Here is a 22,446-nt window from a genome sequence, read left to right on the forward strand (position 1 = left end):
ACATCCTCTACAAAATTCTTCATTTCTCTTTGACCACTGAAGCAAATCGAATGGGGTTTTCTGTAAGATGTGGGCAATGAGTTATAGTTTCATACCCTGAATTTATATTTAGATTGCTTCACTATTTTTAAAGATATCATTGCGGGGGTCCCGTTGTAATTTTTTTTTTTGGGGGGGACATACTGTATGTCTCTTTTGGGCCACCACAATTTCAAATTTAAAGATTTAGGGACCAAATGGGCTGTAGGAGAAAAAAAATATAGTGCTTAATCCACGAATAGGCATCTTGAATGAAAAGCATAAAACAAGAGCAACTGCAGAAGGAACATATATGTACAAGTGAATATCAGTTATTAGAAAAGGAAAGGTAAAACGACTTTAATAAACTTTGAAATTTGGATGTTGTGGTTTTATGATTCTTCTGATTTTTTTTTTTTTGATTTTTTTTTTTTAATAGTTTCCCGGCTTCACTTTGTCTTCATTGAAGTTCTCTCTATACAGTGTATCTCTTTTTCTTCGTCTTCCAAGAGAGATACGAGGGCAGCTGAGCTTCATATGCACTTTTGAGAAAAAAGAATATATATGTATAATACCTGTTACTCTGCATCACAAAATTAGCAAAAAGACATGGATTCTGAAAGCAGACTCTATAAGCTTTCAAATGATTTGGAACTCAATAGAACTGGACCTTAAATTCCTAACCTGTCTAAATAATGAAAAAGTACACCCTTTGGAAAAGTCTTTACTTAGAAAAAAAAATTGAAATTTAGTGTCGATTCAAGTACTTTATAATCTCACCAAGTTGCACGATGTGCAGTAAATTTGGGAAAAATGTAACGTAAAACTTCGTGACAATCACAATGATGGGGTTATCAACCCGGGATTATCAAATTAAGCTGAGATTTTCTACACTCATTGAACACATTATATTCATGACTGATACTGTACCAACTTTAAATACAGTTGCACTATCCTTTCAAAAGTTTTCAGAATTGAAAGTGAACAGTATCAATAGATTTTCATCCCCCTCCCGCACCCCCTCCCCCCCCCCCCCCCCCACACACACACACACACACACACAAACACATGTAGGATTGTTGCATCACTGATCTGATCGAGGTTCAAGCTGCGGTAGCCGAGTGTATACGGGTATTGAGTCTATTGATATCATCATGGCCTCGACTGCTCTCCGTTATCTGCTTGGGACGAATCCCTCACTTTTGTTGAAAGCATTCCTCCCTAAACCTCGATTATCCTCCGCGATATATTCAATTACAAGGCGACCAGCAAGTACTGTAAGCACGTTTTTCGAGGTTGATGATATTGTTTCGGGACTTACGGATGAAGAAAGACAGGTAAGCACAGAGCAATCCCTGGCCTTATCCGGCAAGTAGACTTTTGTGCGGAGCCGAGTCATCGTAACCCCGGTGGCGCGTGGCGCCCGCTGTTTCCCCGAGGTGGTGTCGGCCGTCGGGGCACTGACCGGCTGGAATCAGACGGTTTGTCCGTCATAATACTTTTGTAGGGGCCTGCTAGAATTTAGAAACGAATTACAGTCCAATATAAGTAACGGCTCTCCTCTCGAAGAAAGAGGCAGAAACTTTCGAATCACCTTTAGGCCTAACAGTTACGTGCCTTCATTTTTTTTTTTTTTTTTTTTTTTTTTTGTGGAAAACGTACCGGTACATGGTCAATGCCAATTAATGGCCATAAGTTCACAGTTTCTACTACTCCTAGCTACCATCTGTTGTGTAGATAAGTTTATCAACTTTAGAGTTAGACTCTATCTACTTGTAGCTCCATGAGTCTACCCAACGAATTTACAGTTTATTGTGCATGTGTATGTGTTCCATGCTGTGCATAGCTCCATCAATTCATAGCCATATCCTAGCTAGGTTCCATCCCATAGGAAAGAAATCAGCCTGCCGCATACTGCTGCGGATGCCTTGCCGCAGATCTGCCGCAGACGACAGGCATCATTTTCACATGCAAATTAGCTGCTGCCGCAGACTCTTCCAGGCCACTGAGGGAGACTGGAGAGTCTGCGGCAGATCTATGCGGCAGACTGTTAATGATGAATATTCATATAAGTACGATTTCAGGAAGAGCTTGTGGTAGATCTGCGGCAAGATTTCTACAGGTATGCAGTAAGTAAGCGGCATTAGACTGGGGCAAGTCAGCGGCAAGTCTGCAGCAGACGCCTATTAAATATGTATATACCATGGCCATTGTGAACCTTTTTCATACTTTTCGAATCAACGGAGGACGTGCGTAATCGTTACAACTTTAATGCCTTAATTTGTAGTTCCAATGAAAGGGACACATTGCATCCTTGTCTTATTGTGTGTAACAGATTACAAGAAAAAGTCACTCAAGCTCATTTTGAGGGTATGAATGCATTTCAATTTAACTAGATTTTGTTTGGGTTTGTTGTTTGTTTGTTTTTTAATTTTTTAGTATGGTATAGCATTGATGTTGTAGGTCACAATAACCAATACCCTTAACATTTCACTAACAATGTAAATTTATTATGATCATGTAATGTATTTACCATCTCTCCGTCATATCAAATTGTATCCCCATTGAACATTTCTTTATCATATTTCAACATGATATTCCAAAATATGCTATGAATATTGATCGATGACGTCATCACCTCACATTCTTTCAATGACCTTCAAAAAAAAAAAAAACACCCACAAACAAACAAACAAACAAAAAATCTCCACTACCAGTAAATATCTAAACCAGCATATAGCTGAGACCATCATTAAAAAAAAGGATATCAACACGATGAATGGCTGTGTCTTTGCAGGTAGCCAACTCTTATTGTGGAACTGTAAGAAACTGCTTGTTCTTGCCGCAGCTGAGTTGTGATGAGTAAATTAATGTATGTTGTGGGTCAGAGTTAATCTAACGATAAGTATCAATGACTTGGAGGCTGAGGCAATGCAGACTTTCCCAAGGCAATGACAATCATGATATACAATAACATTTGTATGTGGTATACATTTATTTATACATGCATGCATATCGATACAAAGCACTTGGAGTAAATATTGTTTGCCATTATTGAATGCAGATGTGGTTGCCCACATCTTGCAAAGGGGAGGGGAAGAAATTTGTTCGGGTCTCTAGCAGCTCCTGTGAAGTGTGTGCATCAGATGGGTTATGATAATGTCTGCTTGCTTCTTTTGGTCAGGGTGGGTGATAGAAGAGTGATGCGAACGTCAGTGTTGTGTTTATTATCGCCAATGGTTTGAGTGCCAGGTAGAGAGCACCTGCACATAGAAGCTGCCCCTGGCCTTTATAGGCTTTCACAGACCATCAAATAGTTATAGTCCATATATCGCAAGAGAGGCAAGTATATCATCAAGTACACATCACAGTAACGGCATCGCGACCCCAACACATTTGTGTTACTGGTTACAGCACCTCGGGGTTGATATCACAGATGCTGCCCCTTTCATTGAATATCAAATAGCAGTTGTATTATAGTACATATTCAAAATGAGAGGCAAGTATATCATGGGTATTCTTTATTTTCATATTAGTTTTAAAAAACAACAGATGTCTCCGAACAATCTACACTGTGACATACATGTATTTTAGAACATCATCATGCCAAAATATCATTATTATAAATGATGCACAGGACAGAGTGGATTGGTGAGAATTGGTGAAAGTTTCTTTTTAGTGCCACTTACATACTTCCGGAGTAAAAGAAGTGGGGGGGGGGGGGGGGCCAAAGTGATGACACCTCATGTATACCTTATGTATTCCTTTGTATGGTGTAAAAAAGTGGGGCCCTGAGCCCCCATGCCCCCATGATCTTTTGAGGAGATGAGGGTACAGTGTATCCCATTGGACTACATGGTAACACGTAGCAGCAGCATTACTCTAGTTGTTTTTTTTTTTTGTTTTTTTTTTTCTATCTAAGAAGCATAAGACCCATGGTCCTTATTTCCAAATGTTATTATCTGTCTTCTTGTCAGAGATAAAATATTGACATGGTAGCTGCAGTGTAAGTCATCAAGTGCTCCTTACCTGTGCTTAGAAAACTGTAATCTACAAACTGTTCTTGTAACCTGCTGAGAGGTCAACACCCATAATTTCTACCTGCCCTATATGGGTAGATGTTTTGCATGATGTATCTGTCTGTGCAGGATTAGCTGTTCTTGTGCACTTTTAGTTGATCATATGTCCTGGTTTACTGTGAGAAGGTGCATATTTTTCTTTTTGTGTGTGCATAAAGAACAGCTCATATGACTCTTATTTACCACTACAAACAACAACATAAAAACTACATGTGCAGACAAAAATGAACTTAATTTGTCACATTTCAAAATACTGCACAAGTTGCACAAAGTCACACAAGTTTTGTTGTAGTTTACTGTTTCCCAGTGTTTGTAAATGTAGAGTAAGGCAAAGTACCTCTACTGTGTCTGAAATGCTTTAGTTTGCTATTTGTTTTACGGTCACAAGTCAGACGTTGATTAAAAATTACTAACAAAAAGGTAACAATGTAAATGTCCCTCACTGTAAAATAACCAGTGCCTGGGTAAGGATGAAACAAAGCAAGTAATGTTGCTTGATGTATGGATCAGTGGTGCCATTCAGGATTTCATGGGGGCTATTGTGTTATTCTGTAAGTACAGATCTCTCTTGATTGTGTATACTGTAAGCAGAATATTTTTGCTGTGTGTTTGTTTGTAAATTGCAAATTATGCAAGTCAAGCAATACTCTTGAAATTGATTTACAAAATATTGCCTCCTGTATCAAACACAAATATACTACTCAAAAAAAGTTAAGGACCACTTTTTAACGTACATAAAGATTTTATACAAGGTGTTTTATTTCTGGAAATACCTCAGTACAACTGTCCTAAATGTCCTTAAACACGCTGTAATCAATTTCACGCATGGGTGGTTTCAGTTGTTGCACAATGTCTCTCGCATCACTGCACATCCTGAAAAGTGGGCCCCGAGGGGTATCAGCTACCGACATGAAGTGGTAAAAACGAATGTCTGAGTGTCTTTCAGGCAGTTCAGTAACGAGTGTGACCACCTCCTGCAGCAATAACGGCTTCACAGCGCTGTCTCATGGAGCTGATGAGGCGATTGATGTCTCTGACGTCCAGTGCATCCCATGCAGCCTCCAGAGCCACACCCAGCTGCTGCAGTCCAAGTGGATGGGCTTCGAGCTGCTCGAGACTCCTCCCCATCATGTCCCAGACGTGCTCTATCGGGTTTAAGTCCGGGGACCTCGCTGGCCACTCCATACGCTCAATCCCCTGGCCCTCAAGGAACTCGGTCACCACCCTAGCTCGGTGGGCACGGGCATTGTCATCCATGAAAATGATGTTTTGTCCCACATTTTCTGCAAATGGCACCACTATAGGTTCAAGGACCTCATCCCTGTACCTCACTCCTGTCATTGCTCCCCCTGGGACCACGTAGAGACGAGTATGGTTGGCGTAGGTGATGCCTCCCCACACCATGACGCTGCCTCCCCCATAACGGTCATGTTCTGCAATACAGGGGTCTGCAAATCTCTCTCCTGGTCGCCTCCAGACTCTCGAACGTCCATCATTGTGGTCAAGGGAAAATCTGCTCTCATCTGTGAACAGAACTCTACGCCATTGCTGTCTGGTCCATCTGACATGCTCCCGGGCCCAGTTGAGACGAATTCTTCTGTGAGCAGGGGTGAGTGGGACACACTGAGCTGGCCATCTGGCATGCATATTGGCTCTGTGAAGTCGGTTACGGATTGTTTGAGTGGAAACAATCACTCCAGTTGCTGCAGCGAAGTCATTGTTGAGGCGGCGTGCACTGTGAAAGCGGTTGCGGAGGCTGAGATTCGTCAAGTAGCGATCATCTCTAGGGGTTGTCGAAACTGGTCGGCCACTGCGGGGTCTCTCGGAGTATAGCCCTGTCTCTCGATGTCTTTGATTTGCTCTGCTAATGACACTGTGTGACACGCCCATCATTCTGGCTACTCTTCGCTGACTGAGGCTGTTGTCAGCAATTTGTTGATTGTAGAGACTAAAGACAGAAAATGCATTTGAATCCACATTTGTACCACTTCACAATGGGCCCACTTTTCAGGATATGCAATAATGCGAGAGACATCATGCAACAACTGAAACCACCCATGTGTGAAATTGTTACAGGGTGTTTGAGGAGATTCAAGACAGCCATATTCGGGTATTTCTAGAAATACAACACCCGGTTTGAAAATTGTATACACACATTAAAAAGTGGTCCTTAACTTTTTTTGAGTAGTGTATATATTATCTATCGCATATATAGTATGGTGGGAAATAACCAATTTTCTCTTGAATAGTAATACTTCTCTCTCATTCCTTCAGTGTGATTCTTGATCGTGAGTTCAGCCACTTGTGAATTTGTCTCATGATCCTAATTTGCATGATATCACACTTGCAAAATGTGTGGCGCACATGATATTGCTTTGCAGGGGCTTTTGCTTCTTGGTCTCTTTGTCACTGGACTTGCAATCAACAAAATTCTTTCTCTCTTTTCTCTTTGTTCTTGTAGTTACGAGAGACTGTCTTCAAGTTTGCCCAGGAAAATGTCTACCCCATTGCAGCTGAGCTCGACAAGACTGATACGTTTCCTCACATGAGGGTAAGAAGGAAGGTCTTGGCTCATTATCGTAATGTAATCTTTGTCCAGTGTATGCGAACTTCAACACTAATTGTGACCTGATTATTGTTTGGGTTTAGTTTTCACTTCCATTTCCATTTTTGTGAAAGAAATAAGAATTTACAAAACAAACATACAGGCAAGCATTCAAAATATTTCATGAATAGCATTTAATAAAGAAGACATTTTTATTATATGGTTCAGTAGCCCAACTTAGAAATGTCAAATTGAGGCAATTCTGTTAATGTTTTCTTTCTTTGTTCATTTTTGCAGAGGATCCGAGTACAAAGTAGGATCCAGTAAATGAAGATGTACATAGCATGTAATATTGTAGATACGTATGAAATTGCGCATATGACAAGTGAATCGCCTATTGTTAGTTGAAAATGTGCAAAGTGTAACAGACTGGTCACAAGCTCTTAACAATTTTATAAACAAAATGCAAATATCATCTACTAGATTAAAATAAGTTGTGATATACCTCTTCTAGATAAACCAAAACCCAAAGCACCTGCCTAAGAAGTGACATACACTGTACCATAGGATACCAAGTCCCATTTAATGCAGACACCAATAGTGGCTTATATTTGACTGTATGGAGGATTAAGCCTACATCTTAAAGGCGCATAGTCCCGGTGGGTGCGGGGGCGCTGTTGATAATACTGCCGATCGCCGTTAGCATTGATACGAAGATTGCCGAAGTTGAGCTGTCACCAAGAGTAAAAGCATACGTGTTGCTAGGTAACGTTGCCATTGTTGTCTTCTCTGCGCATCACGCAGTCTGTAGTAATGCCAGGGTGCGTACATATGTGCTTCTTAGTATGACATCACAAAAGAAGTTTGCTTAAGCTGTCATCTCCCTCAGCTGAATCATGAGCCGAACTGTGATCGGACCACTGACTACAGTGGATCGGACTACTTCGGACTGGGGGAAATGGGTCAAAGCGTAAGCGCTGAAGAGCAGTTGGTAGCGTAGGTCTCTATAGGAAACTTGCGCCTTGCACCCGTGTACGCATTCAACTAAACCACTGGGACCATGTGCCTTTAAATGATCTCGTAAAAAAACAAGACAAGTTATCATTTTGCAGTCACATACTACTGAGTGGAATGCACGATGCAGATATGCCGTCCAGATACATTTTGACCGTACTGATTCTGTCTTTTCCTTTTTTGAACACACACACAAACACACACACACACCATGCCCATGTACATTTTGTACACTTCCTGCATGTTCTGTGTTGCAATCTTCCCCGTGCTTGGTTTTCAAAATTGCAGGAATTCTGGAAGAAGGCAGGGGAGATGGGTTTCCATGGCATCACTGCTCCAGGTATGTGGCTTCCAGCATCTCTTTGGGCTACGCCTTCCCGACAAAAGTACCTATTCCTTGACTCGTGATAATGGAAATTAAATATTCCAACATCAAATATTGACTGACGATGAACAGCTGAAGTTGAGACATTCTAGATCAAGCCCCATGAGCGCCCTTCAAAGGCAGATACCGGCGCTATACAAGAAGCCATCATCATCATCATGTCAAGTAGGCCTAAACGATGCAGTTGTTGTTGTTGTTGTTGTTGTTGTTGTTGTAGTTGTTGTTGTAGTTGTAGTTGTTGTTGTTGTTGTTGTTGTTGTTGTTGTTGTCGTTGTCGTCGTCTTTATCCTCTCTGGCTCCGCTTCACCTAACTATTGCACAAATTGATTAAGAAACTCTGTGAAAGTACATTGTACTTGTTCCATTGTATTCACAATCAAACAGTGTCGCTACACACAGAGAGTTCAGCATTCCGCGAAAGGGGATATATATTAAAAAGATGCTAGATGTTAAAATATATCATTTCTGTCTTGGATTAAGATCTTCCATTTTGTTGGGAAGACAGTGTGTACATCTTTTGCATGTAACATAAGGCAAGCAATGAAGGATTGGCTAGAAAAATACTGGGTAGACATTATACGTTGATAACAGCTTTGAAATGACAATGATCACAGTTATACTATGTAGGTGTTTAAAGGGAACGTATAGTTTTGGTTAAGACCTAATTTCAGATTTCAACATTTTCTACATTTTGATGAGATAATGAGAAACCGCTTATGAAATATGAAAGAGCATGTAATTCTATGAGGAATTCAATGTTTATTAGATGAAAATTGGTTTGGAAATGGCTGAGATATAGTAAAAAAAAAAAAAAAAAAGAGCGATTCTAATAAAGTGTGGGATCCACACTTTTTTTATGATTACTTTGTTTTACTTTGTTTTTGGATGTTTCAGTTATTCCAAACCTGTTTTTGATCAAATAAACTATGAATTCCTCTTAAAATGTTATGCTCTGTACTATATCATAAGTGTTTTCTTGGTATCTCGCAAAAAGTTAAACCCAATTCTCATCTCCACCAATACTGTACCTATTCCAGTTGACATCAACAAACAATATAAAGTTAAACAGAATGAGTAGAAAAAAAAATAAGTACCTGGTAATCAACAACAGTGAAAATGACACAAAAAATAAGAAAGATGTTGACTTTTAGATTTTCATATGTTTACACAAAACAGTCCTGTTTGTCTCAGCTTATATATGCAAATTTGAGGAAGTGGTGATGTAATTGCCTTACAAGTCCTCTCAAGGTTGCATAGAAATAGATCATTCCAGTGAATGCCCATTCAGTCAGTTAAATTCTAAGCCATTGATACAATGGTAGGCTTTATCAATTCTACTTTAATATTAAAAAAAAAAATAATAATAAAAAAAAATGTGCAAAAATATTGTGGATTGAGTTAACTCCCTCAGATTTAGATTGGAGAATATTAATCACATGCAGTGATAGCTCTAATTTTGTTTGTCTGTTTTCACTTCTTTGCAGAGGAATTTGGTGGAGTGAATGGGTCATACATGGACCAAGTTCTAATCTTGGAGGAGATTTCTAGAGCTTCCCCTTCCGTTGCCCTGTCCATGGGGGCGCACTCCAATCTCTGCCTCAACCAGCTTGTTAGGAATGCCACTCAAGAACAGAAGGAGAAGTACCTGCCAGGGGTGAGTGACCTTCTCTTTTTCCATGACCTTTGAACCTGATAATAAATATTTCCAGACTACATTTCATGCTGTCATTAAAGGAGAGCAAAACCCAAATGTATTTGTGGGTTGAGTGAAAGAAGAAATATTTGTCTAAACACATCAGTGAAGTTTGAGGAAAATCAGATGGTCTGTTCAAAACTTATTTATTTTTTAAGTTTCAGCTCCACCGAAAGACAGAGATATAAAGAAGAGAATTCCAAAATTTGTTTTTCTTACTTCTTCCACTTTTCACTGTTATGTGTTGATGGTACTTATATTTCCATGACCCTTTGGATGAACATTGTATGCATGAAAGAATCTACACTTCTGTAAAATGACATGATTATTAACTGTTATGTTAATTATTAAAAGATGCAGGTCACTATCCTCAACAGTCAGTCCGCAGCACGTATGCTAATGAGCCGATCCGGCAAGATTTATTCAGCACTCTCGTTGACGATCTGTGCGTTCGAAAGGTGTCTCGTCGTGCGAGATTTTGCGAGATTTTGATAGGGCTATGGTTTTCACAGTGTAGCGACTTGTACATACATTCATCATGGCTACAAGTCACGGTAAATTGTTCTCCAGACTTTGATCTTTATTTTGATACTAAATTTGCGTATAATATCGGATCTTATCATGACTATATAATCAGTTGAATTTGCGTAAATTTTACCTGCTTTTCACGGAAGATTTTGTCGTCTAAAGTTCTTTTTTGGTTCCTGACTGGATTAAGAAACTGTTGTTTCTGATTTTGGCTTTTTCGCAGAGAGGAAACTTAGATGCTAATCATATATTGGAGTCAAGGAGACGCAAGCATGATTTATACTAGTTTTTCCGTTTTGAAATGTCTGTAAAATTCACTCCTAATCCGGAAGTATGCTCCACACAAAGTGTACAGTGGCGCGAAAGAGCTCTCTCATTGGACAGTGCTTGCATTCAGCGCTTGAACTACACGCGTGCCAAGAAACCGCAAGTGGCATGAAACCGTTATGTAGCAGCGTAATGACGTAATGCAAGCGCTGAATGCAAACGCTGTCCAATGAGAGAGCTTACTCTTGAGATTGCACGGTTTCAAGCTGATCAGCACTGACATCGATGTATATTTTACTGGTTCCTGACCGGATTAAGCAACAAATTGTCAAGATTTTTACATGGATACAAAGATTAGGAGATGGACTACCAAATAAAGCATTTTCATTGAAACGCAAGGTGAATTTGGTACTTTTTTGACGTTTTGAACGTGTACCGCACAAATTACTTTTTTCATCAGTTTTCAAGCTCAGATTACGCTATGATATTTTTCATTTACAATAATTTGAGTCACATGTGACGATAGTTTACATATTTTCCTTGAATTTGATACCAAATTTGTGAACATAAGGTGTATTTTTGTTGTCGAAAGCCCAAGGACAAAATCCCCTTACGCAGCTCATTACGTATGCAAGCCTAGAGCGGGCTTGCATACGAGTTGAATAAATACGAGCGAATTATCGGGTGCTGCGGACTGACTGTTAAGATTTTGATGATGCTCTAAATGTTTGTTACTGCCCTCTTGAAGAAGTTTAGAATTTCTGAATGAGATATTTTTCTTATGTTAATAAATCATCTGCAGTTTCAGGAAGACATTGGTGTTTATCCTCCACTTTGCCCCCACCATCAACTGAATTCACTCAATACATGTAAAAGAAAAGAAAGCAAATGACAAATATTTTTCTTGCAGTTAATCCGTGGAGACCAGATTGGAGCCCTGGCCATGAGTGAAGTGGGCAGTGGTTCAGACGTTCTCTCCATGAAGCTACGAGCAGACAGACAAGGTAGTGCAAAATTAGTTTAGTGATTGTTGCCTAACCTAACTGTCTTGAGGCACTTGTTCTCTGTTTTGGCATTAGATTTAGGATCACATGGTAATAGATATCCATCATAAATGAGATTTCTGTCACAAACTGATTCATAATTGCAATTGAACAGTATTCAACTTCCATGTGTTGAATTATTGAATGGTACAAAAAGAGAAAATCATTACCAAGTTTTGCATGTGATAATCTGTGTTGGTCTTGCATATGCAGAATATTTACCAGTAACATAGTTTTGTTTTTGTTTTTGTTTTTTGCACTTATTGCAAATACAGCAAAATCATAGGTGCTATTAGTTTGCTGGTTGGTTACTGCAGACACCATTGTACCATGTATTTCTCAATGACATACGGTATATCCTACTATCCATCATACCAGTAATTAGATGCATGGACATCAACTCAACTATTCTTTAAATACAAATTTGATCTGTTGTCAGCTGGATACTCTGTCTTGGGAGATCTTGGGGAAGCAGCAACAAAAACTTTAATACCCCTGTATAAGCCCAAATCTGATTAAACTCAACCCTCACAAAATGTTAAAAAGCAAGAAACTCCCCAAGTGCATGCAGGATGTTTTACAGAAAGTTTTACTGGTAACTTCGTGAGAAGTTTGCAGTCAGACCTTCCAAATTACACAAAGAAAAATGCCGGGAACCAAAGTTCACCTAGTTTCACATAGTGTGACCATGGCTATAGAGGTTCAACTGCTCAAACATGTACAGGGCCCCGTTTTATCAAAAGAAAAAAATCGATTGTAAATTCCCTTAACACACAGGCTGCCATAGACTTACGATTGAAATCAACTATATAATCAATTAAACAGGGCCCAGGGCTCTTTGGCACTTTGTAATCTTAAGAACAAGGTATGGAATCCAGTGGATGGAAGAAGAAGTGTAACAACATGAGGTAGATGTCTAAAGCTGGGGCTTAGATGTTGCGAACCCCGAACTGGTCATCTGGTGCCTTATTGATAGAGTGATGGCAATCTTATGGTCTCACAATGTCTTGTTTTGTTTTATTTTGCCTTTTTCAATTATGCTCACTCTCTTGTGGAATATTGTCAGGTGATTATTACGTCCTCAACGGCAGCAAGTTCTGGATTACCAATGGCTGTGATGCCGATGTCCTTCTCGTCTATGCCAAGACTGACCTTGGGGTCGAGGCCAAGGATGGGGTCACCACATTCATCATTGAAAGGGTATGATGAGAGAGCTGTTAAAGGGACTGTACAGTACTGGTTGAGGTGAGGATTCAACTTGTAACTTTTTGCGAGATATTTAGAAACCACTCTATGAAATGTTAAAGAGCATGCAATTCTAAAGGGAATCAAAAAAGTTTGTTTGATGAAAATTAGTTTTGAAATGACTGAGATATCTAAAAAGAAGGTAAAACAAAGAGATCCTAATAAAAGTTGTGGCCTGTCAATTTTATTAGGATCGCTTTTTTTGGATATCTCAGCCATTTCAAGGCCAATTTTCATCAAATAAATGTTGAATCCTTCTTGAAATTACATACTCTTTCATTTTTCATAAGAGGTTTCTCATTATCTCACAAAAAAAATGTTATAAACCTGAATCCTCACCTCAATCAGTACTGTACAGTCCCTTTTTATGCCTCTGCCACGAAGTGTCGTCGGAGGCATTATGTTTTCGGGTTGTCCGTCCGTCCGTCCGTCCTTCCGTCCGTAATCAATTTTGTGGACAGCATATCTAAAAAACCATTAGAGGTATCCTAATGAAACTTGGCATGTATGTGTATGAGTGGGCGAAGTTGTGCCTATCAACTTTTGGGCGCACATGCTCAAGGTCAAATGCTCAAAATTTCACTATTTCCCCTATATCTATGCAATGCATGGAGGTATTTTCTTGAAACTTGGTGTATACATGAACTACCAAATAAAGATTCCCCAGAAAGAGTTTTGGGTCATGAGGTCAAAGGTTAAGGGTCAAAGGTCAAGTGAAAATGTTGAAATTTCACTTTTTTCTCCATATCTCAAATTTTTGAAGGTATCTTTGTGGAACTTAGTATATATGCATGTACTGTCTGGCAGTGATCATGTAGGTAATTTAGGGGTCATGGGTCAATGGTCAAGGTCAACTCATCAAAATGTCATTATTTCCCTCTTATCTTATGCAATGCCAGCAGGATTTTTCTTAAAACTTAGTGTATGCATGTATTACCCAATACAGATTCTCTTGGAAGTTTCTTGTCAAAAGGTCAGATGTCAAAAGGTCAAAGGTCAAGTGAAAGTGCTAAATTTCACTTCTTCTTTAAACTTGTAAAAGGGTCAAAAGTTGGATACAGATCCTCAAATCCCCAAAAACTTGTACTCTTAGACAGTATAGCCATTCATCCAAATAAACCTAGTTCAAGAAAAGTGAACATTCAATGCATTTGTGACAAATCTGGCATTTTAATATTTTGCCAGTTACGTGAAACTGTCATCACACATTGTCAAGACATTATGCTATAGACCTATTTGGAGAACCATGCATTATGGCGGAGGCATACCAGTCGCCACAGCGACATTTCTAGTTAAGGCTAAGAATCTTGTTATTCATTTATTTAAAAAAAAAAATTCATGTATCATTATCAAGGCAGCAGAGAGGCAACACGGGGCATCAAATAATCAGATGTAGGTCATCGTGTTCAGTTAGCATTCTGTCGAACTGGTCGTGAATGTTGTGAAGTTGTAGATTTTTGATAGCATGTCCTGTATTTCACATTAAATAAAGAAAAATTATGTGTGCTGGCTTCTTCTCTTGCCCTTTGTTGTTGTTGTTGTTTGTTTCCTTTTTATAGTCTATCTGACTGGTTTGTGCAGAGGAATTTTGTCTTATGTCTTAAACATTTTGTAGTGAGTTGTCTCTCTTGGTACTGGTCTTATTTGCTGGGTAAAAGAGTCCCCAGTGCACTCTCATTATAACAAAAATGGTTATAGCAAAATTTCATTACAACCAAGTAGAAATTCAGGTCCCAAAATTATTATCTAATAGATTTGATTATCTTTATATACTTTTTTTTTTCCAGCTGCAATGAAATTTTGATAATTTTATAATAAAAGAAAACTACCGCAGACTTCATAATAATGGGAGTCAGCTGTATATTTCTTGATGATGTTATCATACAGGGAATGGAAGGGTTCAAGTCAGGTCAGAAGGTAGACAAACTGGGCATGCGAGGTTCCAGCACCTGTGAGCTTGTCTTTGAAGACTGCAAAGTACCCGGTGAGTCCCAGGATTTTTTTTTTTTTTTTTTTTTTTTTTTTGGGTGTTGTAAATCTGGTCTTGTAAGATGATAATAAGCAGAAGGCATGTTTTCCTCTAGCTGTCTACATTGTTAGTGCCATTGAAATTGTTGAGATTTGAGTCAAACTGCTGATGAATGTGAGCAGCATTGTATACCAAATTTATTTTGAGAACATATTCTGAATTTTAGTGAATGTACATAAAAGGAGTTCTTCATATCTTTTACATTCTTGGGGGGGGGGATGATTGATTCAAAAGAATGGAGTTACCTTTGTGAAGGTCTCTGCAGTATTACTTACAAACAAATTGCATCTTAATTAATGCATGGGAAGAAGTAGATGTTCCATTAGCATCCACACATAGTATTTGCTTAGATTCTCATACTTGACCCTTTATGTACCCAGGCATTTATAGCTTGATTTGCTAAGCCTTTTCAAATGCATTAGTAATTTATCCACACTTACAAGTTACAGATTAGCAAGCCCACTGTGGTGTAGAATTGTGCCTCACTCCAACTTTATGGCCATGGTGTCACAATAGGAAGAAGGTAATCTCTATTAGGTAATCTCTGGCAGAATTAGGTAATCGCATAGAGACGTATGCACTATGTGTTATGGGCTAGATAATCACTGTTATTATTATTATTATTATTATTATTATTGTTATTGCTATTATTATTATTGTTGTTATAAGACAAATAAGTTTCCAGGCATGTGTGCAAATTGACAAAGAAAGCACTGTAAGGGTTTCTGTAAAAGTGGATATTTTCGCGCGACTATTTTTTTGCGCTCGGCCGGGTAAGTAGAGTTTCATGTGTTTTTAATTCCGCGGGATCAAGACATCAATTACGGGAACATATAGCAAGAAAATATATTTGTGTGGTTGTATTTTCGCGTTAGTTTCTGATTGCGGGAAGTGCACAAAAATTTCAACACCATGAAAATTTCCACTTTTACAGTAACTCTCTACAATATGCAAGACAGGTCTGTTCTGATCTAACCCTTCTTCTTTCTTTGTTTTTGTTTTGTTTTTGTTTTGTTTTTTGTCTGTCTCTGCGTCTTGTCTAGTGGAGAATGTTGTTGGCGGAGTGAACAGGGGAGTCCGAGTTCTCATGAGTGGACTGAACATAGAACGACTCATCATAGCAACGGGGCCAGTTGGGTGAGGCAGCGCATTCCATGTACCAGTACAGTCCAACCCGAGTTCATCTTGCCCTCACTTTTCTAGGTCTCTCTATTGTCCAAAGAAGTAATGCCAAGCAATTGTCGTACACAATACATACACAAAAAATGTCTTGCAGAAGCTATGCAGTAAGAAAGTACAATGACTCCATGTTGGCCAAGAAAATGAAGACAGATAAAAAGAAGAAGAATCTTGATTGCTAGTATCACTTGTCACAGTATGAAATATGAACAAAGTAATGTTTTAAACAAGCCCCCTGACAAATAGCATAATTTACTAGGATAGATTTGATTCTTTTCTGAGTTTGGACTAGAGCTTATGCAGGTTGAAAAAGGCTCTCACCATGATATACATGTTAAACATGTCTGCCATTGAGTCTCACCAGAGGATATACAGATTGTCAAGATTTTTACAAACAGCGCCCTCTTCCAGACTTTATGTCATAATTAATTTTTTCCCCCTCTCACTGCCCCTCTCGCTATCTGACCTCCAGTATAATGCAGGCATGTATGGATGTTGCCATTCCATATCTTCACCAGAGGAAGCAGTTTGGCAGACCAATTGGAGAATTCCAGGTGGGATCGTCAAACTTTGTTGGTTACCTCATCTTTGTTTGTAGTCCCATGCACTCAATCTCTTGTCAGTAATATTTGTCATTGGTACCAGTCCTTCAAGTCAGATATGAAGAGCATAAACATGTTTGAAAATATATTGAAGGAAAATATATTCTATGAGTGTTAATCAATTTGCAGGCCATAATCTCAAATTCTGCCCTTCTGTTCTCCGAAGTATGAAAAACTTTGGGGGTTAGGGGGAGGGGGGAGGGAGAGAAAGAAGGAAAGATGAAGCTGTAGAAAGGGAAAGGGAGAGGGAGAGATAGAGAGGAGGAGGATATTGGTCAGATTACATGATGTAGTCAATGTCAGCACATGTGATTTTTAATATTTGTTCAAGGAAAAGCAACATTTCTTGATGACAGTAACCATTATGTTGAGTGTTTGCAATTAAAGATATGGTGTAGTTTTGGTTGAGATTGGTGCTGTAGGTTTCCATTTTTTTGTGAAATAATGAGAAACCTCTGATGACATATGAAAGAACACATGATTCTAAGATATATAGTTTTATATAAGTTTATATGACGAAAATTGGTTTTGAAATGGCTGAGTGATCAATATACAAAGTAAAGAAAGTGGTCCTAATAAGATGTGGGGCTCGCCTTTGATTAGGACCTCTTTGTTTTTGGATATCTTCATATCGCCATTTCAAAACCCATTTTCATCAAATAAACTTTGAATTCTTCTAGAATAGTGTGTACTTTTATATTTCATAAGAGGTTTCTCATTATCTCACAAAAAATTGGAAATCTGAAGCCCCTTCTCAACCAAAACTACACTATCCCTTTAAGTTGTAGAGAAACTGATCTGCAATGTGTGTATGCAGTATATGTTGCAACAGTCTCATAAATCCAAAATGCGCAGTTTCAAGTTCATGACTGTGAGACATTACAAAACATTCTAATGATGATTACAATGGGGCAAAAAGCACTCTCACCACTGTTCATTATTTCAGACTTTGCTCTCTTTGAACTCTCACTCAACAGCTGATGCAAGCCAAGATGGCCGACATGTTCACCCGCCTCAGCGCCACCCGAAGCTATGTTTACAATGTCGCCAGGGCTGTGGACAGAGGCCACATCACGAACAAGGACTGTGCTGCTGTCGCCCTCTACGCAGCGGAGAACGCTACCCAGGTTGCCCTCGATGCCATTCAGTGTCTAGGTGAGGCAATGATGAGAAAGGAAATGTGATGCATCACCACCAAAGCCAAACAATGACGAGGAAAATAAATTTTTTACTTAGCTGTTGGGGGATATGAATTCACCAGATGCTAAGTTTTAAATCCACATATAATTGGCCTGCTCCATTAGAGGGAAAATGTGACATAAACAAACTTACAAGTTAGAAAACTGTAAAGGCTCTATTGCCAAAGGCAGCTTTACACCCATTTTTCTTCCTTTTATGATCTGGGACTTTATTTGGATAATGCTATGACGAACCACAAATGATAATAATGTTGACAATTTTAGTGATGATGATGATCAAGATGATGATGGTAATGATGATGTGACTATAAGGATAGTGATGGTAATGATGATGATGATGATGATGATGAAGCAGCAGAGAAGATGTGGAAAAAGAAGAGAAGGAGAAGGAGATGATGATCTTGTTCATGCATAATATAGTCTTGCCAGTATTTCTGCTGCTTTTCCTGATGGCTAAAGCATCGTTATACCTCCACCAAGGCAGAACGTTTTCAGCAGTGCTGGTTTGTTTGTTTTCTATGTCTGTGTGCAAAATAACTAACAAAAATGTGAGCGGATGTGAATGAAACTTCACAAAGAGAGTAGCTGGTGACTTAAACAACAGGGCTTCTATTTTGGGAAATTTGGCAATTTTCAGCATGCATGTATGGGCGGAAGTGAACTGCTTGGTGGAAGTCTCTGCACTCTTCAAGTGCTTTTCTAGTTACCAAAACATCACTGTCTGCCCACTTTTACACCTGGATAATGAAGGACATTTTGAGCCGCGATTTGTTTCTTTGTTAAATAGGTTTTTGTGAGCTCTTAGCGTCAACTGTGATTCCAAAAATAATTAATGTTACAGTTATGAAAAGCAGTTTTAAATCACCGCCCTCTCATAAACTGTTTATAGAATGAGCAAGGTTAAAACAAACACTCATCAGAGGTTAACCTTTCCCGTTGTGTTGACGTAATGTAAATATTGAGCTTTGTCCCCCCTTAATCGATCAGCCCTAGGCGTGGCAGGTACTTTGAGTGGCATACTTTCGAGTGTTTGATTTGCTCTGTATGCAGCCATGCATGTGAAATTGACTTATATCACTCTCTTATGCCTTTGTTTATATCATATTTTATTGTGTCTGTGCTTGGCATCCAAATTTGATCTCAAAATTTGATTGTTTCCATGTTCATAAATGTTATCCCGTCCAACTACTAGATTTTCATAGAACTACATAAACTTGAAGATTAGTGTGATGTGGATGGTAGGGGTGTTTGTGTTGTGTCTGTGCGCAGTTAGGAAAAAGTCAACGTACCCTTATATGCCCAGGATATATTAAAAAGTAGGACCTGGTATTATTTTGCATTGATTCAAAAGTTATGCATGAAATTAGGGTCACATTTGACCGTTGGAAACGAGTGTAGCTGTTTCTTCTTTTCTTTTTCTTTTTTCTGGGGGACCAGAGCAGTGATATTAGCCTGTGAACTCAGTTGTCTGTGTGAAGATGTATACATTCTGCTCATGTTGAGTATATTTACTTGAATTGAAACTTCTTATTTTCATTAAGTGATGTAAGTGCATGTTACTCTAAATAGATTTTGATATTTTGTGAGTTCTTTGGACTATTTTTATAATTCCTTGACTTTCTGTCTTCTATATGGCATGTCAGCATGTGAATGATATCTTCACTTCAGAACTGCTGAAAAAAATATTCTCCTACTCTGCTCAAGACGTTTAAATCTACAATTAATGTATCCACACATTTTATAGCACAGACATATCTGGTATTTTGGACATTCCATCTGTACAGAACTATTAAAAAATGAGATTTTATTTCATTTATGTTAAAAAGGGATATGGACAGCAACACTATAATTCATAATGTGACAGTATAGATGTATGACCATGCTGAATTTGCTAAGTTCAAAAAGAATGCCAGAAGTTAAAATTTCATGGCACCAGAGCTTTCAATTTCCTACAGATCACTGAAAAATATATATCAACTCTTTATTGGTGTTTTGAAATTTCAGTGATGAAAGAAAATCTTGAGATAAGCTCTCATTCAATTCTTAGGGGAAAGAGGTTATGTTGATGAAGAAGATAGGACTCGCTCTAATCGTGTCTTTTTGGCTGTCATTTCTCATCAAGGGGGCAATGGATACATCAATGATTACCCCGTCGGTCGATTCCTTCGCGATGCCAAGCTGTATGAGATCGGTGCCGGAACCAGCGAGATCAGGAGGCTCATCATCGGTAGAGCCATCAACGACGAGTACCGCATCACGCCTTTATGATGTGATTACAAAAGAGATCATAAGCATACTTGTTTCAGACAAGAAACTACGGGCAGTGACAGGGCATGCATTTTTTTTTTTTTTTTTTTTTGGGGGGGGGGGGTTTGGCCGATTTCTGATAGGGACGTTTGCCCAATTTTTTCTTGGGATGCCTATGGTCCATAAAGCATACTGTACCTTCAAAACTGATCGTGCTGAAATCTAGACAGTTTTTAAAATATGAAAGTAAAACAAATACGATAATACAACACTCAGTTATTTCAAGTGGTCATCTGGACATAGCACTGTACACTGAAACAGGATATACATTAGTATTGCCTGCATGGGGGGTGGGGGGGGGGAGGGGGGCTAACGGCCTTTAGAATTACGAAGGTGGTACAACTCTGTTCAGTGAACCAAGGACAGCATTCTGCACAAAGTACATAACTTATATAGCATAATAATCAAAACTGTATATCCTTATATTTTTATGCAAGTTATTTTTCTATGCATAGGTGAGAGAAATGAAGTCATTTAATTGACTTCTTGACACATTGGTCAAATTACGGTACTTAAACTGTACACTGAAGCTCATTTAACAGTTACATAGGATTATTGATCATCAACCATGAAAGCCTACCAAGGCAGCCAGTTCTTTTCAGAATAACCATAGTTCAGTGTACTTAAACTGTACACTGAAGCTCATTTAACAGTTACATAGGATTATTGATCATCAACCATGAAAGCCTACCAAGGCAGCCAGTTATTTTCAGAATAACTATAGTTAACTAGTCATCTAAACGTTTTAGATGAGCATATTATTGATTTTTAAGAATTTCTTATTTGTTTTGATAATTTCTAATATCTGTCTAATTTGTTTTTATACTAGCACTCCTTCACTTGGGATAAATGTTCATTACTCAGAGTCAGTAGTGAGCTTGGATAATACTGCAGTGATCTGCAGGATTTTGGATCAGGCACTTGTATGCATGTTTATGCAACAGGCCTTTCTGAATCACAAAATATCCTTTGGGCAGTCATGTAATGTTCAACATTGACATGTACGGAAATGGGTTCCATGACATTTGCTCCTGCGACAATTGCTCCCAAGAAATATCTGCATGCTTGGACAAACATGAATTCTACCCAAGAACAAAACCATACCCAGTGGCAGATCAGGGACCACACCGGGCGCGTGCCTCCTGTTTTAATATTTCTTGTTAAAATAGAAGAAATAAAAAGAAAAATATGGTGGTGGGAACGCATGCACCCCCCTTTTGATTTTGTAAAGGTCACCCCCCCCCCCCCCCCCCGTTACAGAATTCCTGGATCCGCCCCTGATACCCCTAATCCTAAACCTAACATTAAACTAAACCTAGAATCCTATCGCAACCCTAATCCTACCCCTATAACCTTGGAGAAAATAAGACCAGAGCAATTGTCACAGGAGCAGATGTCATGTTACCTCAAAAATGAGCTGTAATCTGTTTGATTCATTTTTTTTATTAAATGAGGGAGTAATCAAGTGAAATGTGTGCAATAATTGATTTACAATGTAAAAGACTTATCTGTTGATGATTTTTTTTTTTTGTGACAGCATTCATGATACTTGATATTTGTCAAAATATGAAAATTGTTGAATCTATGTGAGGACTATTTTCTCAAAAAGATACTATGTTGTAAATGGCATACATTAATGCAATTCCCTTTAGTCGTGTGATTGTATTTAGTGTTTCAATGAAAACAATATTGTTTGTTCATTTTTGTTTTTGTTTTGTATTCAAGTATACCACTCGCCAGAAGTCCGTGGTTATAATATCGTCGACCTCATGCCAAAAGGACCTTAAAGAACTTCCCCTGTTATGCCAAAAGGGCACTAATAGTGTACAAAGTCTATAGCATTAAGGGCCTTTTGGCATAACAGTGGAAGTGGTTTAAGACCCTTTTGGCATAGGACCGACGATATGTTGGTGTGACTGCACATATCCTGTGATTTTCACTACCATGTGAGATTAATTCCCAGGGAACCTGATTTTTTAGCCTTATTTGTCATGCTGCAAAAATCTGAGTTGTTGATTTACATAATGTTTTATATTTCCATACAGTGTACCGCTGAAAATAAAGAATTGAGATTGTATAAATAAAGTGCCTTTAATTCATACTATGTATCTTTTCTATTCTATATTGTCTGTTAACTGTAACGACATGTAATGCCTGTATTTGTGTCTTGTGGGTCTTACATAGGATTATTCTAGTATGTTTAAATGGTAATGCAACGAAGTGTGGATTTTTGTCAGGAATTTTTATTCTTAAGGCATATGAGAATGAACTTCCTTATCTCATGAAAAACAAATGAACAATTTAACTATCACT

The 22,446-nt window shown here is 38.5% G+C and overlaps 1 protein-coding gene across 1 annotated transcript; it reads left to right on the top strand.

The window, feature by feature from the left end:
• Positions 1-1,172: 1,172 nt before the first annotated feature.
• On the top strand, positions 1,173-20,157 carry LOC140229016 (isovaleryl-CoA dehydrogenase, mitochondrial-like). Its single transcript, XM_072309281.1, has 11 exons — positions 1,173-1,355; positions 6,559-6,648; positions 7,945-7,996; positions 9,526-9,695; positions 11,440-11,533; positions 12,639-12,772; positions 14,705-14,801; positions 15,890-15,983; positions 16,498-16,579; positions 17,605-17,782; positions 19,949-20,157. Exons 1-11 carry the CDS (start codon positions 1,173-1,175, stop codon positions 20,092-20,094), a joined length of 1,320 nt encoding a protein of 439 aa, XP_072165382.1. The 3' UTR covers positions 20,095-20,157.
• Positions 20,158-22,446: the final 2,289 nt, after the last annotated feature.

This window comes from Diadema setosum, chromosome 5 (genome assembly GCF_964275005.1).
Source record: "Diadema setosum chromosome 5, eeDiaSeto1, whole genome shotgun sequence".
Classification (NCBI taxonomy): domain Eukaryota; kingdom Metazoa; phylum Echinodermata; class Echinoidea; order Diadematoida; family Diadematidae; genus Diadema; species Diadema setosum.